At 41.5% G+C, this 19,683-nt stretch overlaps 1 protein-coding gene across 13 annotated transcripts in view; it reads left to right on the forward strand.

The window, feature by feature from the left end:
• adgrb1a (adhesion G protein-coupled receptor B1a) overlaps positions 1-19,683 on the forward strand; it is a 153,445-nt gene that overhangs the window by 120,235 nt on the left and 13,527 nt on the right. For 7 of the 13 annotated variants that reach the window (XM_020637022.3, XM_020637013.3, XM_020637015.3 and 4 more), the window contains 7 exons: positions 4,659-4,762; positions 4,939-5,041; positions 5,340-5,490; positions 5,586-5,655; positions 6,141-6,207; positions 8,533-8,618; positions 15,687-15,785. In XM_020637022.3, the coding sequence (XP_020492678.1) occupies positions 4,659-4,762; positions 4,939-5,041; positions 5,340-5,490; positions 5,586-5,655; positions 6,141-6,207; positions 8,533-8,618; positions 15,687-15,785 (680 nt within the window). Of the gene's footprint in view, positions 1-4,658; positions 4,763-4,938; positions 5,042-5,339; positions 5,491-5,585; positions 5,656-6,140; positions 6,208-8,532; positions 8,619-10,891; positions 10,973-15,686; positions 15,786-19,683 lie in introns of all 13 variants that reach the window. The other 6 variants (XM_020637018.3, XM_029277916.2, XM_065957618.1 and 3 more) reach the window with 3 other exon arrangements.

Below are 19,683 nucleotides of genomic sequence, written 5' to 3' on the forward strand. Positions count from 1 at the left end.
AAAAAACAACTTATTGACCATTGCAGCTTAGTGAGATCATGTTAAGTCAACAAGTAAAGTCAGAAATCATCAGTCTGGTTTTTGGATGAGCTCTGGGTGAGTGTGACATTTCTCTGATGAGTGTTTCGATCACGCAGTCTGTGTAACTGACAACACTACATCTTCTTTTTTAAGAATCATATTTGTTTACTGTTAATATTCACAGCGGCTTCCTCTGGTAGATTTCTGGAGGAAATGACTTCCAGTGGACCTCCTAAGTGGAGATAGCTGGAGCGTATCCGTCTCTGCTCATGTGGAATAATGCAATCTGGTCACTTTATTTTGGAATCGGAGCGCTCCTCCTATTGGACGCAGCGTGAGACACCCAGACGAGCGCCGTCATTGGCTGAGGAGGAAGCAAAAGTTTGCCCGTCTCAGCAGACATCCTTTCCATTCCAGTGCACTCGTAATCCTTTTCTCCCCTCCTTTTGCTTTCTCGAGGAGGAACTCACTGCAGTGCAGATTAATCAGAGGGATTTAATTAACTTGGCCCCTCCACACGCATCAAAACCTGGACACAGGACAGGCTATAAACTCGGCCAATTATCTCCTGCTAGAGGGTGGGGGGGGGTTAGAATCACTCTTACCAGAGTGCCCTTCTGTCCCCCCTCTGACCACAGCCCAGCTCATTCTATTTATATGTCCCTTTGCTTTACTTGGCCTTAAGACCTTACATTAGCATGAGGACAAACAGGGTTTGATGATTAGTGTGCTAAAAAGCTTGAGCACAGGTGACATCAGTTCTTTCTTGAACAGGCTCCTGCAGATGGAGATATTTACAACCTCCTCTCCTAACAAGTCAGGAAACAAAACATGGAAACCCAATATTTGACATTTGAATATTGGGATAATATTTGAATGCGTTCGAACGTTAGGTGTCATGTTCTACATTCGCTTAAAGTCGATTGTTTTCAAAAGTGACAGCACTGATATGTATCGGCGTCATAGCTCTGCTTTAAACTTACACGTACACTGTTTATTGTTTTAACAGGAGCTGAATTGCTTTCAGAGTTTTCCTCCTATAAAAAAAAAAAAAATCCCATAATAGTTAACGTTAAAGAATGCCGTACTAATCAGGATCAGAGCAGCGATCTCTCAATCTAAACAATAACACAAAGATGACATTGAGGCTGGAGGGGAATCATGGGAGTTCTCTCTGCTACTCCCCCCTCCCACCTCCCATCCCCCCATATCCGATGAAAACCAACTCTGAGTTGATCACAGTGGAGACGAACGGGCAAAAGAGAATGTGTTTACAGACGATGTATCACAGTATCATTTACATGACGTTTTTATAACAGCACATACAGCAACAGCACGGCAGCTTTCTGGAGCAATTTCCCGCTTCCTTATGCAGCGGTCTTTGACGTTACATCCCGTGTTTCCTTGGCAATAATAAACATGTCGTTTCTGTCATGGAAGCTCTGTCATGGCGGCCGCCTCGACAAGACACATCCCTTTTCAACTTTGAAATTACAGATTTCTCTGTCTTTGATAACTGTTGGAAATATTTGATTTTTTATTATTTTTTTGTAATACAACAACAAAATCTAGATATATAACATAGGTTAAGTCCAATTTTTATTAATTTAAATATTTTAGTGTAAACATTGTTTTACAATTCTACATTTTTACCTTTAAAACACTAATGATGTGACTAAAGCTAATTAAAAGTCTGTTTTTAATTCTGTATCGAAAACTGATTGATGCTGAAAAGGTGAAAAAGGACACACGTTGGTGGCTTTTTTTTTTAACAGCCACATCAGATTGAACTGATGCTCGGTCAGTGGGCCTTGGTTAGTCGGTGGATAACTCCCCCCCCCCCCCCCCCCCGAGAAGAAAAATCTCAACAACAGTGAAAATGTCTCAGAGAATAAGATCTAGAGTTAATCATCACTAGATGAGATCCGGCACTTTGGTCCAAGTTGCCAACATGCTCCATGTGGACCTTGTTTAAATGGATCATTAAATATATTTCTGATGTAATGATGTAATGTTCATACGTTAGCTCTGAGGATGTTTTTTCTCTCTTTCCTGCGAAGCTCCTGAAAGTGTTCCTGGAGAAAAGAAGAGAATCAACGTTCCTTTTTCGATGATTGTGTCTATATTTAGAGATCAATATTGGCAAACTGAAATATCACAAGCTGTAAAAGGGTAAGCAAACAGACTTATGCAAACACCAATACACCCGGCTGCTGCTGCTTCTGCTGCCTTGTTGCAATGTAGCCATGGCAACCAAGACAATGTCTGCTGTAGCATGGGGAGTGGTGTCGAGCTGTCAGGTTATTATTTTATTTCAGTCGTGTCTATAGTGTGTGTTTTTACTATTCAAAGGTAATTTTCAGTAGGCAGGTGTATGTGTGCGTGTGTGTATGTGTGTATTTGTGCTGATTTGCAGTATCGTGGTTTATTCATGATTCACCTTGAAGTCACCTTGGTCTGCAGCCGAGGCACTAAAAGCTGACAGCTTGCTGACTTCTCTCCAGCTGTAGATACCAGATACCTGTGTGTGCATTGTCTGTGTGTGCGTATGTGCATGATCGTGTGTGTGTGTGTGTGTGTGTGTGTGTGTCTGCATGCTGGATTCCTCACATAATTGTATTCGTGTCAGGGTAGAAAAGCCTCTCACTGAAAGCTGTACCGGTGAAATTCTTTTAGTCGAGTTCACGGCATCTCTGAGGCTGTAGTGCTGGGTCTTCTCTGCTGTGTTTCTCTTTGTGTGTGTTTAGTGTGTGTGTGTGTGTGTGTGTGTGTGTGTGTGAACTCCACTTAGCACCATAATCACCCTTCTGTACAGTCAGCAGACCAGAAGTATGTTGCTCCGAGTCCCTCGGCAGTCCCTGTTTCATACCGGTGTCTGCTTGAATCACTTCTTTTACCCAGTGGAAGAGTGTTTGGTCAATAATTGTATTTAATCAATTACCATGGCAACCACATTGGGATTCTAGCACACAGTCACTCCAGCATATTACTTACTGAGGTGGATCATGACTCCCCCTGAAACAGAACCATGCTTTGTGCGGCTGTAAATCATTGGTCAAACATGTTTACACCGTAGACTAAAAAACAATGACTGTAGTCACAGTGACATCACACGATGCTTCCTCAACTGCATTTATGAAGCACTTCTATATTCACTCTTCGACTCAGGCTCTTTTTGTAGCCGTAAATAACTCGTAGGGTCTGAACTAGGAATGTCATGGAACCAGGTTTTTCAAATTCAGAGTAATTTAAGTGGAAATCAAACAACATCGACCCCCCGTTTCCAGACGACAGCAACACAAATAGAAGTCCTACGCACCAAATAAAGGGTAACGTCTCGTCTTTCATTTCCAAAAATGGCAGGCTCACTCCTGCAAAACTGTCTAAAATACACATTGGCAACATTTTGTTCACCATTCTAAATTCATACAGTCAAATCTGGTATATGGGTTGCACCACTATATAAGACACAGTCTGATTTTCATGGTCTCTCCCAAAAGGTAATAAAAAAACGTTTTTCAGTGTCTTCCTGCATGACGGATTCAATTGCATTCCGAAAGTCCACATTGTGTTTACATGGACTTGAGTATCCCGGTTTTGATCGTATTCCAGATACGGCGTTTACATGCACACAGAGAAACCTGTCATATCCCTGTATCCATGATCAGTACTAGTATCCTGGTTTCTGATAGCTCTCAGCCTACGCTAATGTCCGTTCTTGTGAAACACCCAAAGCACACAAACGATTTACCTCTTGAGAGTCGTGCTGCCTGCCTTCTGTGGTCACTTCATGTCTGGTCTAGTCTGGTCAACCCTGCTATGTCTCTTTGCACGCTTTCCACAAAGAAGCAGTCGTTTGAAATCCACAATTTAAAGTGGGTGAATCTCCAAATGCATCATGTCGCTGCAGTGCAGTGGGTGATGGTCTGATGGTTACTCCGGGCGCATGTCACCTGTGAGATGAGAAAATAGAATGTGTCTTATACACTGAATTTTACAGTATTTGTTTATGATCAATATGTTTTTTGTCTTTATTTGGCAACAATGGGTGGAAATCTCTCCGGCTTGTTTCTGTACATCTGCGACATTTTCTTTTTTTTTAGATTTAGTGAATCAGTGTTTTCCAGTTCGATACAGGATTTCATTTTCCGCTTCTTGAAAGCTTTCGTGGCAGTGTACTCTGCACGCTGTGGCCTCCTCCTCCTCCTCAAAAAAAAAGCATGACAGAGACTGAAGTGATGGTAAGGAAAAATGCAGTCCACTGCATTTGAACCATGAGTGACCCAGTTAGGAGGTGAGCTCTCAACAAATGGAGCCAGCAGGGGACTTTTTTTTTTTTCTTCTGCTTTTTGTATTCATGTGCTGACAGCTCCTGTCAAATGTCTGCACACACGCCACAGATCTGGAAGTTTCTCTCTCCCCCCCGACTTTGTTTTCAGCGACGGTTCTAGGAGCTACATTTCTATTCATCACGCTGTCAGTGTGTGGACTCTGAGACACTTGTGCATAATAAGTTGACATTTTGAGCTCAGGTAAACAGGAAGCTCTGCTGAATCACGATCACGTCAATGAGATCTGCAGACGTGAGCGCGACACTTTTCTCACTCGCCGTGTCCTCTTTTTTTTTGTCTTTTCAGAACATGGATAAGACACAGCTGCCGTCTGTGACGCTCATCGTGGGCTGCGGGGTTTCTTCGCTGACATTGTTGCTGCTCATCATCATCTATGTGTCCGTGTGGAGGTGAGATGAAGCGTCGTGGCTGTGGACACAATGCAACACTTTGATTTGAACATTGGACCAATAGAAATCTGGTTCTGCATCGCACTATGAACTACAACAGAAAAACTCTTCTCAGTGGTGTTACTTCAACTACATGGTGATAATTCATTTTTTATTTTTGAATCTCTTCCCTGCAGGTACATTCGTTCTGAGCGCTCGGTCATCCTCATTAACTTCTGCCTCTCCATCATCTCGTCCAACGCCCTTATTCTGATAGGACAGACTCAGACACGGAATAAGGTAAGGATCAGTATTAGCATTTAGCATTGTAGCATATACTTCTTTTAAAGATTTATTTTGGGGCTTTTTCTACCTTTAATGGAGAGATAGGACAGTGGATAGAGTCGGAAATCAAGGAGGGAGAGAGTAGGGAACGACATGCAGAAGAAGGAGCCTCAGGTGGGATTTGAACCTGGGCCGCCCGCTTGGAGGAGCACAGCCTCCATACATGGGGCGCGCGCACTAACCACTGCGCCCCCGTTGTAGCACATACTGGATGACAGCGACTTACTTCTCCTCTCCCTTCTCTGTGTTTCAGGTCCTATGCACTCTGATCGCCGCGTTTCTTCATTTCTTCTTCCTGTCGTCGTTCTGTTGGGTCCTGACGGAGGCGTGGCAGTCGTACATGGCGGTGACGGGCCGCCTCAGGAATCGAATCATACGCAAGCGCTTCCTGTGTCTCGGCTGGGGTAGGGGGCCGTCTTCCTGCTGCGAATCATTCAGTCGCACTCTGTCTTTCTTCTCCTGTGTGTTGACGTCCATTTTCTTACACCCTCTGAACCAGGTCTCCCTGCACTAGTGGTGGCGATCTCAGTGGGATTCACCAAAGCAAAGGGATATGGAACGCCAAGCTAGTAAGCCAACCTACGATCTCCTCTTCTTTGTACTGTGTATATGTAATGGCTGTGGTGTTTTACCCCGTCATGTTGGCTCAGGCTCCTCCTTCCTGCCTTCATGTACCTCCTTTTCGTTCTTTTTTTTTAGGTGGTGATGGTATTAAAACATTGTTGGTGTTTAAATCTGCAGTGAAATTAACCTCTGCCTTTCTCTGCCTCATCTATCTCATACCATCCTCATCCACGTCACACGATCGCTCTCTCTCTCTCTCTTTCTCTCTCTCTCTCTGCTTTTCACCTCATTCTGTCCCTTCCTCTTTACAACCCCTTCATGTCTGCCCCCCCCCTCTTTCTCTCCTCCTTCCTCCTTCATCTCCAAATCCTCCAATCACGTCTTTCTACATCTCGATCTTCCTGCTTCTCTCTCTCTCTCTCTCTCTCTCTCTCTCTCTCTCTCTCTCTCTCTCTCTCTCTCTCTCTCTCTCTCTCTCTCTATCTTTTAGCTGCTGGCTGTCTCTGGAAGGAGGCCTCCTCTATGCATTTGTTGGACCTGCTGCAGCTGTTGTCTTGGTATTTCCTCTCTTCCTCTTTCCAGTTTCTGTGTCTTTTTTTCGCCTTTTCACCTCGACACTAACATCGAAAAATGTTGACCGATATAATATGATGTCAAAGCTTCTAAACCAATACTTAAAATAATAATAAAAAAAAACATCCATCTAGGGACGTTAAAAAAACCAAACCATCTTGCAAAAACAAAAATTGTGTTTCTATTCAAAAATAAAAATAAAAACAATAATTTAAATAATGCACTATAGCGAGTCAGGCTTTTTATAAATATGCCTAAAAAATATTAAAAACTTTAGCAGGAATATAAATGAGATATTTTTTCGGTTTACTTTATCCTCTTCTCTGCCCCTGCCTCAGCTCACATCCTGATTTCCTTCCCTCGATCCTTCTCACCTCGCTTCCTTTGCCCCTCCTCTTCTTCCCCACCTCCATCTTTCCTCGTCACCTTCCTCCTTTCCCCCCCTCCTTTCCCCCCCTCCGTCCTCATTTCCTTCCCTTTGTCCTTCTCTGCATCTTTCCTTGCTTATCTTTGCCCCTTAAATATTATTATTTACAGCTTATTTTCCTTTTATTTATTTGTTATAATGGCTTCTTATCTGTTAAATAAACGCAGGACATAATGACCATTTAGACTAAATAAACCGAGGTGATTAAGTATACAGCTGTGATGTAATGAGGATTCCACAAACTTAATGCTGCTCTTTAGGAAGAACTCATCAAACATGTAGATCCGGGGTGGGCAACAAGCGACCCCCCCCTCCTAACTCAATGCAACCCAAACCTCAATATCAAATATCAACAGACTGTAAACATGACGGAAAAATGTCATTAATCTGTGGTTTAGGATTTAGACCTGAGTTTTTAATGCGACACAATGCACAAAAAGCAAATCGATTAGCACATGAAAAATATTATTATTTCCATAATCATCTTTGCTAAGAGTTAAATGTTATTTGAAATAAATTATCATTGACTAATTGTTTCTGTCAAACTCTTTTATGAAGCATTACTAAAAAAATAAAAAATAAAATACAATTGTAAGTAAATACTCAGATCGCTGCATTGATGGTTTATCTTTAATTCTGTGTTTGGCTCCTTACATTAAGAGTTACTGTTTACATCAGAGTTTTGGTTTAATACTTTCTAATACAGGCTACATATGAGTAGTTCTGATCATCTCATATAGAGTATCCTCACATTTGTAACAGTTTGGCCATGCTGCAGTCAGAATAAAACAAAAGTGAACGTCCCTGATATAGATCACTACGGTGGCCCTGATGGACAATTGCACAAATATTTCATGAATGCAACAAAAAAAACATTTCAAATGTAAAAAATATTGCATGAAACACAAATATAAATATAAATAAAGTGAAAATATGACATGAAAAATATCAGAAACATTTTACTTATTGAAAAAAAAAATCCAACATTTGAAAAAAAAAAAGTAAAAAATTAGTTTCATGTTTTTTTTTTTGATTTTGTGTTTCATGAAATATTTTGGCATCTGGTGACATTTTTTTTTTGCAATCATAAAACATTTGAAATGCCGTTGACCTCCAGGGCCACCGTAGATACTGGAACAAAAATGGAAAAATAAAAACGCTGCCTGCACTCCTTTGATGTTTAACACACACCAGCACTAAATCCGTGCCTTAAATCCTGCGGCAACACGACGTCCTTGTTTCGATTCATCAAAATCCATTAGTGACAGTCGGAGTGAATCACTTCCCAACGTCTTCTTTCTTACCTTTACACCTACACGTGCACAGCTTGTTTAGTGCTTCTGCCTCACTTAGAAAAGAGCTACGGCTCCAGTTGGCATCGGCCCACTCAGAAAAAACTTCACAGCGATTTGTACTACAGATTTTTCTTACACACACAGGGAATCCTCAAAGCAGTCAAATTGTAGGAACTACTACAGGCACAGACATCCCTCCCCCCCCCTCCTTCTCTTTGCTTCCACACTGCTCATATTTTATGTATATGTTTTTTTTTTCTTCCTCGAGCATGCTGTCTCTTTTTAAAAAGTGTAACATATTAGCCATGCACAGTGTCATCTATATTTAAGCTCTCATCCTTCATTGAGTGCTTGAGAGTTTGCTTTGACTAACACTTCAAGTGCTACAGTCTAGTATTTGTACAGATCAGAGCTTACAGTAAGTACAGCATGCATATGTGTGTGTGTGTTTGTGTGAGGACTTTCATGAGCATGCTGTTATGTAGAACTTCATCATCTCCATCTCCCATCAGGATAGAGCTGCATGTTCTGAAGTAAATGGAAGTGTCTTTGCTCTGCTTTAATCCTGTGCCTCTTCTCTTTGGCAGGTTAACATGGTTATTGGGATTCTCGTATTTAACAAACTGGTGTCCAAAGACGGCATTACAGATATGAAACTAAAGGAGAGGGCGGGGTATGCCTTATACCACACATCCATTTTACACAGCGACCTATAACCAGCCTGGTAGCTCAGCTAGGGGGAGGGACTTGCACAGTCATTTTTTTTTTTTTTATGTCTGAACATTGGAAATGGGGATAAAGGCAAGAAAAAAAGAAAAAAAAAAAGAGATGAGAATGTGTTTTCTCATCAAGCTGAGACCATAAAGAATGAGAGTTAAACAGTGCATTGAATAAAAAAAGGGAAAGAGAAGAAGAGAAATGTGGGGAAGGCTGTCTGGTTATTGGTCCTGCTCAGGCTGAGCGATATGATGACTCATCCCATTGCTTTCTCTTTTGAGTTTCCAACATGTCACATTTTCCTCCAGCTGCTCTTTGTTTTTGCAGGTGTTGCTATTGATGTTAAAGTTGTGTAAATCCATCCACGTCTTCTTTTTTTTTAATTTCTCTTCTTCTTCTCCTGTTTGGTTGTTTTCGAGTAAAGGGAAGCAGGGCTTTAAAAGCAGCAAGACCCCGTGAAGAACGCACTTCCTGTTTGATTTCTGTAGCTCTGACCACCAAGTTCTGTACGTGACATTGTACCACACACATTGAAACAAACGGTGCTGAAAGAAGTTCTTTGGTAAATGCAAAGTTGGCATTACGAACAGAACCAGTGGCCAAAGCTGCAAAAATTTTTGGTTTTTTTATGGTTTTTATAAACCATAGTGTCCCTTTAAATTGCATTTCTTCGTCTTGCTATTCGGTATAACAGAGTTTAAAAGAGAGATTCAAGTGGAAAAATGATTTGTAACTTCAAGTCATGAAGTTTAATTAAAGGAACACTCCAACATTTTTAGAGAAAGTCTGCATAGACTCTCACATCCCTGGTATTTTTCAGTTTTTCTTTGGCATTACAGACTGGTCCACATTGGCAGGAAACTCCAAATAGGTGATTTTCCCACCGCCCCAACTTGATTGGTGCGATAGAGAGAGGTCCCTGCTGAATTATAGGTAAGAAACAGGGACCCAAACCCAATCCCATTAAGGACCCGGTTCTGCAATTATGCAACCCTGAAAAAATCTGTAACGTGTGAGTTTATCAATACTGCTCTTTGCATCTCGTGGGTCCTTTAACGATTTGTTACATCTCGAGTCAAGTCGTTTAAATCAAGTCACTTATGCATAAAATAAACATTGGCTGTCTAATTAAGTTTTCCAGTACCGTTGAATTGGCAGCCAGCGGGGTATTAAAGTACGCAAAGAAGAATTCTAGTGCTCAGTTGCTTGCATGGATGACTGAATGTGCACCTATACTTTTTAACTCTATGACGTTTGTCAGCCGACTGGAAAGCTGCGCCAGTGGATAAATCTGAAGAGCCTTAATGCACGATATGGCAGCTGAGCGAGCTCGTGCATCATACTGAAGGATTCTGGCCAATCTAGCACACATCCGGACCCTTCTCGCATACAGCAAATTGCATTCTATGAATTCATAACATCATCGACTATGAACAAATGTGGTTTCAGAAACAGCCTTTGTTTGGTTGCAACACTCAGAAATAACCCTTCTACAGCATTTTCCCCCTGATATCACAAATTATATCATAATTGCAATGAGAGGGATAATTATTCAAAATAGGTCAGCGCTAATTGAAACTGTTACACCGCACTTCTACATCTGAGCCTAGAGGCTGCAGACCAATGGATGTAATATTACTCTCTTGCTTGCCATATAATACATTATAACACCTTTGGAAAGTTTCTGTTGACCCCGTCTTCACGTTGTCTCAGCCCCATCTGACTTCTGGTTTTGCAGATTATCTTCAAAAATGTTGGAGTGCTCCTTTTTAACGTTGGATCTCTAAATACGTCAACACCCGGGCTGCGCTGAAAGGACATATTGTTGCCACCACTCATGTCTTAATTATAAAGACCCTTTTAGCGTTCATCTCAGCCAGTCGTAATTTTTTTAGACTTTTTTTTAACCCCAGTCAAATTGATGTGCAGATCTGTGAATACACTTTTAATTACAATTTTTTTTTAGCCCATACACGTTAAAATATTTCCGTCAGAGTGAATTGGCTGACAAATAGGACATTTTGCCCGTTAAACCCCAGAGCCCACTCGCACCCTTGCTCCCCTTTACCCCTCGCAGGCTGTTCTGTCTCCATTGGCATCGTTGGTGCATTCACAGATGTTATTTTCTTTCTCTCTTCTGAAAAATGTTTTCTTTCTTCAATGATTCTCTTTGTTCTACTGTACCTGTTTTTATTTTTTGCTGTCTGAATTGTCTTGCGTTTTGCACAGAATCCCCTCTCTCTCACTCAGGGCTCTCCAATCAGGAACACATCAGTCTCAGAAGCCCCCTCCCATGTCGTCAGTGATTGGGTAATAAAAGACCTGGCCATCGCACCTCCTCTCCTTAACGTAGAGCCGTAGCAGCCCCGCCCATCAACAAACCTGCTGAATCCTCTAGCAAAGCACCTCTGATTGGCTTCCTAGTACTTCCCGCATAATTATCTCCCCACTCTAATATCGACCTTTTAACGTATACTAGCTCCTGTTAGCTGATGGAACTTAACACACTCTGCTTTTAGAGAAACTGAGACTCTTTTTTTACAATAACACTCTCTAGTTGCAGTGCAGCAATATTAATATTTGCTATTTACTTGACTAGTGTGGGTGTGCATGTGTGTGTATGTGTTTGTAGGTGTGTGTGTGTGTGTGTGTGTGTGCGCAAGTATAGAATGGTAATGATATAATCAGAGTCTTTTTCCTGCGTCTAAAATAGTAACTTTGTGTGACAGTGAGGCCTGGTGAGTAGCCCGGTCGATTTTGTCTGAATGCCACTGCAGACTGTGTAACGTCCTGGTTTTGTAATCTTAGCTTGAAGCTGCTTTGGGGACTTTTTAGCTGGTCACCAAACGGACTGAAAATGATACTGTTACATGTAACTGTCCTACCATAACAAACCAGAGTGTCAGAAAGAACACTGGGGTCTTTCTATGTAGTTATTTTCAATGCCTGTTGCTGTTTCCTGTGGGTCACTGTAAGACTGCAGTTACATTTTACATGAGATAATTCATGAGGGAGTGAGACCTGCGGTACTTCAGCGAAGAAAAGTTGGACTGCTATATATGTAGAGGTCCTAAAGATAAAGACAAAATGAAAGTATCCCCCTGGTAGCTTTAAATAGTAATGGTGAGTGTTGAAGGTCACATGACTTTGTTGTTAGAATCACATGAGCCAATGAGAGAAGATTGAACTGAGCTAGTGTTGTAGTCAAGAAACACACTAACCGAGCTCAAGACAGAGTCAAGACCCGAGACCAGAGTTCTTAGAGACCAAGTCAAGACCAAGACATTTAGGGTTAGGGGTCGAGGGTTAGGGTTAGGGGTCGAGACCGAGTCGAGACCAAGATGGGGACAGAACAAGACAAGACCAAGACCATAAATATCAATAAAAAATCATCATCTTGTGTGCAGCAGGAAGGTTGCGGCCGTGACCCGAGGATAGAAATCAAACTATAATTGGGGTTATTTGTTCTTTTAGAAAGTATAATTTCCTTATCAAAACAGTAACGAGGACTTGAAAAAAGCTGATCAGTGGTGGTCTTGACCGGTCTTGATTTAAAATCCAGAGTCTGCCCAGTCTGAGACAGAGACAAGACAGAGTAAAAATGCTTTTGATTCTGAGACGAGACCTTCAGAAAGTGGTCTTGAGACCGGCCTTGAGGGACCGAGACCGATTTCGAGTTCGACAACTAATTCGACTTGAGAATTTTGTAAGCAACTTCTTGACCGTCATTGGGGTCAGTATACATGGAAATTAAAGTAAAAAATGTAGGGGAGGGTTTAGACACTACTCTCTTTACAGTGTTTCCAACAGAATGAAGGTGTACCTGTGGCGCTGGTGACGGGGGGGGGGGGACACATCACCTAACATCCTTGTAAACGCAGAAACAATTTGGAAGCAAAGGAAGTCAACTGGCACTTTTCCAGCTACCAGACCAATTTCCAGACTTGGTCCGCAACCGGGACTTGAACCGGTGACCCTTCGCTTCCAAACCCAAGTCCGTACAGACTAAGCTTCTGCCGCCTACACATTTCATGACAGATAAGCTCAGTGTGCTTTACATTGAAGTTAAAAACACGAAGAATAAAACAAAAAAAAATGTTAAATTAGAAATCATGTTCAAACTAAGCTAGGGTTGTGATTGAAAATTGTCCAATTGTGACCAATCAGCCTCTGAGGGACAAAAAAATCAAACAAGTGAAATAATGCATGACAGGGTTTTTGAAATGTCATGTTTGTGCAGACTTTTTGGTCTTCAGGCTGTCTGTAAAAGAAAAGACAAAGGACTTTTCTTCTGTTTGTTGACCATGCCTCCACCCACTCGCCTCCCCTGCATGTGTTTCTCCAGGTTCAAATTATAAAAAACATGTTTAATGAAGCTAATGAATTTGCTGCAGCATCTAATTAAGAGCACGGCAGCGTCTGCAGCAGGCAGGTCTGCTCACACACCTTGGAGACGGGCCTCGCTGCTGAGTCTCCTTCCTCCACAAATTAGAGGCTAATTCTCTGTGAAAATTAAAACAGACAGCAGAGGCATAACTTCCAACCCACACTGGAGTTTGTTGCCTCCTTAACAAAGGCTTTGATTCTTACATTTACAGGTTTGGGTAGCGTGTAAATCAAATGAAGCGTTTTTAGATGAAAGGGTTTCTGCAGCTTTCCCATCAAGTCCAATTTGATGCAAACTGTCAGAACATCTTGTACAGAAGTAATGTTTCACTTAAGGACCAGATCAAGACGATGTTTTTCTACGTTTGATCTTAATTTCTTTCCGCCTAATGCATCTCAACCCACCCACCCAGCCACCCACATTTTGCCCCTCGATCCTTCAGTCCAGGGAAAAACCGTCTTGTATTTCCAAAGGACTTGATTGCTTTTTAATATCACTGCCTCAGGACCACATTTAGAGGCTGTATTGCCCTTTTTACTTGAAATTGAATTTCTTCTATTATGTGATTTTTTTTTTAATCCAGACGTCCAGAGGCTACAAAAATCGATTCTCTCTCAGCTCTTGAACTTTAATTGTTGTTTAGCAGGAGGCCATATTGTTAAAAATATATATATATTTGTTATGACCGGTCAATATTTCCAGAATTGTAGTCAGTCCTTAACTCACATAGACACTGCAGAAACATGTTTACCAAATCATAGATAGAAAAGTGGGGATTTAAGGAGGCTCAGAGTACAGTCTAGGAATCTTCTTTTTGCCTGATACTAAGAAAATCAATACTGTTTTTATTCTTCAGTCAACTTAACAACAGAAAAGGTATTCTGTTGCATACAGTGGATTTTTTTCACCAATGCTGCATTGTCTTTTTTTTTTGGAGCATCTTCAAATTCTTCTTCTGATCATCTGTAGAACCTTAAAGGCAGAATGTGTGATATTTTACACATCAATACAGCAGAAATCAAGTATATCCTCCGTAAATGTCTCTCTGAGTCATGACTGTCTACAATGAGTGAGACGCCCGAGTCCTGCCAGCTTTATTGTTGTCAGAGCTGTGTTTACGTCTTGTTTACATGGACGGGACGACCTTTTGTATAAAGCTGATTTAGTCAAGGACTAGAGAAAAGAAGAAGAACATACTCACTGCTTATGTGGACGTCACATGAGTGTCTTTATGCACTACGAGCTAACCAAAGTGTGCTAGCATTAGCCTGCTAAGTCTGTGATCCACCTGCAGGTGGACTCAGGCACGTTTTGTTGTGTTAAAATCAGCTGAAATCCACAAACAGGATCTTGGTGTAGGTTCCTGCTGAGAACGGATACCTTGAGGATGAAGTGGAGAGCCAGGTTGACAGCATCATCTACAGACCTGTTAGCTCTGTAGGCTAACTGCAGGGGGTCCAGGACAATTTTGTCAACCGCTTGAGCTTAATGTTGCTTAATCATGGTGCGTTCTAATTGACAACTCGAGAGGGGTTGGAGGTGTGCCGCTGGAGGAGAGCGGAGGCTTCAGAATAGCGGAGGTGTCGCCAAACAGCAGTTTGTTTTGGTTTTGGTTTAATGCTGGTGCTCATGAAACCATAAATCAAACCTTGAGAAAAGCCTTTCTTTTTGTTCAATTCATTTTTAAGCTTTCAGTCACGTCCTTTGTTGCTTTGTGAAAAAAATGTGACATATTAGAAGGTCTTAACTAGTTTAGTTTAGTCTTATTATGTTGGCTTTTTCTTTTCAGTCAAAGAGTCGGATCATTTATTTTAAAAAAAGCTCGTCTTTTCTACTTGTGATTCCACAAAACACTCCGTTTTTCCACTTCCAGTCACTGAACATTGTTCATAACATTAATAGACGAAAGAGCAGCCTCCACTTTGCAGCTCTCTGCCAAAAAGAATGGCTGTTTCAGAGAAGGCACAGTGTTTTAATGACTTAATTGCCTTTCATAATTTACCGCTTGTAATAAGTCAGTATTTCATCACCGCTGTGGTCGTGTTTTTTTTTTTCCGTTCTTTTAGTTAGTTACAAATATTGATGTATCCTGATGTTGCTTGCATGTGTGGTTGTCGAGTTTTGGGATGTGTTTGTGTGTTTGTTTGAGCTCCGTAATAAGCAGTTTGCACAGATTGGGATGATCTTGGGGTGAGCCACATCCAGCATATCATTAATCAGAGCAACAGAGATGTAAATCTAAAGAACGGTACGAGATACAGACGGCTTTTGGAGGAAGCCGAATAAACGGCTGAGTGAGTGAAGTACTGGGAATACAGAGAGGAGTTCCTTCAGGTCGTCAAACAAGTCATGAGTGAAGTCATCCTTTGTCACATTTATTATCCAACAATGGATTTTTTTCTCTGTCCCTGCCTCCCCCCCACCCCCATGAGTCACATTCAGGTAAAAACCCCAAATCGCACACACGCCAAACGCCACGCTGGACTGTAGCCCTGAGAGAGAGATTGTGCGAGAACACTGTGACTCACTGTTTGCGTGACTGTTTTGTGAGTGGCGCACACGCACCAGTGCGAGTCTGTGTGTCGGTGCATTTGTATCTGTTTGTGTATGTTACAGCGTGTTAATTTGACTTTGCAGTCAGATGACAGTGCCACTGTACAATATGACGCTCAAATGTGCCAAGTGCGGAGTTATCTCTTCGGCTGACGTTTCCACCACAGCTACCAGTAACGCCATGTTAGTCCCGCTAATTATTTTTCCTTAACTCTTCTTCCCTCTGTTCTCTCCTCTGCTGAATGCCTCCTCTCTTCTCCACTCACCTGATTGGTTCTCTGTCCTTTTTTTATCGCTCTGTCATTTTTTTTTCTTGCCCTGGCAGGGAGGAGTTCACTCAATATGAAAGGCTCCTGAAAACTTATGTGTGTTAACTGTATATGTAAATGATTCTGCATACATGAATGAGGAAGGGAAAGAATGTGTTCGTGTGTGTGTGTCAGTGTGTGTATGTTACGTGTCCCTAAGAGATCACCAGAGTCACAAAGCTGATGGAATGAATGCGGAGGGCGTTAATACAGTTTAATCGTCTCAGCTTGTGTGTTTTTTTCTTTGATATCCAGGAGTGCCTGTAGGTAGATCATCTCCAACATTATCAATCTTGACCTTCATTTTTGTAGTTGTCTCCTACGATCTGGAGTAATCCGTCTCGTTTTTGTAGGGAGCCTTTCTCTCCGCTGCAATCCAAAAATACAACCCTCAAATAGCTGCTCTTTGCTTTAAATAGCCGTGACTGAAGAGTTACTCATCATTTCTCTAAATAGTCTGTATTTTGACATACATCACAGACCAGACAGATGTTTGATAGTCTGGCTATTGGCTGCAATTACTCCCTGTTTCCACCAAGCGGTCCGGTTCAGTTCGGTATGCTATGGTACCCATTCATTGGCGTTTCCACCGCCAAAATTGGGAATGGTACCAAAATAAGGGATCTGTACCGTCCTACTTTTTTGGTACCCTTTTTTGTTGGGGTGCCAAAGGGTACAGATCCGACTCCAAAGGGTCCCTTGTTTACTGTTTGCCTATTCTCCTTGAACATTTAACTTAATTGATAGCGGGCTACACTGTGTTGGGCTGCTGTGATGTCACACTATTACATAGCCGACACGGCTACGTTTGGCTGTGGAAATGCAAGCAAGTTCAGGGTTTACCGTACCGAACTGTACTGAAACAAACCGGACCGCTTGGTGGAGACGGGGCTGTAGAAGCGCCAAATGGTTCAAGGAATACAAAGACATATGTATACAGTATAGAAATAAACATGTACCCTGATTATCACACTTCTATGTTGGGTATCTCTCTCTGTATATAGAACTTAAGGTAAGGATTTCTACCAGAATGAACCGTAAGCCACTTTACTCCGTTCAAAGCAACCCGACTCCATTGACAAAAAATGTAATTTCACCACTCAGAACTGATGGAGCTGATGTACTGTTACGTTTTACCTGTTTGTTTATGTGTTATTTAAGACCTGATGGTTTGAGTGTGTCATTAAAAATGCCAAAGTCACACAATAACACAAACAGTAAATCCATCAAAGCAGTGGTAGAACACAGACTGTATAAAACATAGACGTAGTCTCTCTCTGAAGAGGCGTTTTGAAACTCATTGAAGGCGGTGGCCATGTTGAAAACGTTATCTCTATCTAACTTACGATCAGTTTAGCAGCAGACAAAGAGATGGAGCTATGGCATGACTCCCTGCAAACTGTGCGTCCAAGTTTGAGTCAACGATCCCTGCCCCCAAATATACACATTTCAAAATAGTTTTTAACTTCATTCCCAACATGGAGGTTTCCCCTTGTGGTAGACCAGCAACTCCCATATGTAGACCAGTAAAATACTGTTTTTTTTTGTCAATTGAGCCTGGTGGCTCTGAAGAGAGTGATGCAACAGCTGTTGAAGTCATACTTTCACAAATGTTGTCAGACAGCTTCAATGATCTAGTATGTCAGTGGCTAAGGAGCACTTTAAGTGGACTGTTTTTAGATTTGGCCCATCTTGCTACAGCTGCCTGACGTAGCTTTTTGGTGTCAAATCTTAAGCACGTCAGTCAAGAATGCAAATTATGTGAAATTGCAGCCTAGGTCTTTGAATTTGTCTTGCTAACTATGGATTGCCGGGTTCAGAGATTGGTACTCCCTGCAAATGGAGTAGCGGTATGTCTACAGTGACTCATTTTAGTATTAGTCATTAACAATGATTATGTAAAATAAGGTCCAGACTGAAAATAATCTTAACTGGCCCAAAAGGGGGATTCCAGCCATTAAGCCATTTAAAGACTGCCATATTTAGCCAGTTTTAGCATCGTTAACTCTGACCGGTTAGAGATGTATCTCCATAGTGTTACTGCGGGCAGGGAGGAAAGGCCCCTCAATAGATTAACATCAGCTCAGCACATTTTAGACAGGATCAGTGGTCTGATTGGTTGACATTAAGAAGCCCTTCAGTTTAGCATTGTTGCCCTATTTAATACCAGAGGTGGAAATAAACTAAAAACGTATTAAACAAAACACATTTTGATAGGACAAAATTAAATGTAACTTTGTCGTCATTGGTTAGCATTACATATTGTTAAAATGTGATATTTATGCTGTGGAAATGAGGGCTGGCCACTATTGGAACCAAAAAACATTTAAAATCAGTGCATGTTGAATTTATTTGATTAAAACATATAAGAGTAGGTAAACCATAAACAGATTGATAATAAATTAATTGCTGGACAATGTAAATCAAGATGAAATTGGATCAATGGCCGTCAAGAAAAGACTGTTCCTCGGCAGTAATTTGAAAGTGTCGAGGGACTGAGTGGTTCTTTTGTGGATAGGTAACCTGTTCCATAAGTTAAGAGAAGCCGCCAAGAAAGCTTCATCCCCTCTATTTTAGAGTCTTGATCTCCGGATTTCAAAGGGGTGGTGGTTGGTGGACCCAAGTGCTCTGACTGGATGGTAAAACTGCAGGAGAAGGCGCCAATCTGTTTAAAATCTTAACAACAATCAAAAATTTAAAAGACAATCCTCTCACTCTAAAAAAAATAGATTTATTGTATAAGTCCTTCTCAAACTGGACTTTTAAAATACATGTAAACATGTTAGTACAACTGAAATTGTACACATTTCTCAAAGTAGGACCAACACTCGTAGATTATGCTGTTGGGGATCGATTTACTCTTGCATATATTCGCCTCAATTGGACCCAAACTGACCTAGGCGTTCATGCCATGCCATGCCATGACCCAGCAGTCAAACAGCATATATGTGTAGCATAGCAGAAGTTGCTCATGCCTCTTTTATACCACCATAAGCAAGAGGGATGGTGTGCATTAGATTTGTACCAAAAGTCAAACATAGCTTTAAAGCTGTAGTTTCAAAGTTGATCTAGTTGTACAATAACTTTCAACAGGGAGAATGGTGTCCATCCCATCTCCACAGAGCGCCTCAGTCGTCTGCTTTCAGCACTATGTAACTTTGGCAGCCGGCCAGTTAGCCCGTCTCAGTACTGTTTGATATGATGGCTGAAGCTATGAGACGGAAAAAGACGGTGACGGATGAAGCTAAGAAGAGAAAAAAAAGAGAGTGACCAAGCAAGAAGCCGGACTAGAGAGAATACTGGACAGGCTTTTTCCACGTTAACGAGAGCTTGGCTTAACAGTCCAGGCAGGAAGTCTGACGCCGAGCCGGCTATGTCACTACACCGTGTGTTTTTTTTATGACGAGTGGAAGTGCAATTACGCTTAAAGACCTTTGGTGGGCGCCAAATCAAACCGAACCCGAATCCCTCCATGATGTTGCGTTAAATCGTAGCACTAACATAATGTTGATCAAAATCACATCTGTACTGGATGACGTGATGTAGTGCAGAACCACATATCATGCTAAATTGTATTACGTGGCCCTTTTATAAATAATGGCTTAATTGGTATTTCTCCACTGCTTCATGTACCATGAAAATAAACCTTAAAAAAGGTCTTAACTAGTTTTCCACCTCTGGGATAGTCTTCAACTGAACAGAAATGATCTCAACATTAAAAAATAAGAATGAAACAACTCACACACAGATAAGTAATTGATTTATTCATTTAG

This window comes from Labrus bergylta, chromosome 8 (assembly GCF_963930695.1).
Source record: "Labrus bergylta chromosome 8, fLabBer1.1, whole genome shotgun sequence".
Lineage (NCBI taxonomy): Eukaryota > Metazoa > Chordata > Actinopteri > Labriformes > Labridae > Labrus > Labrus bergylta.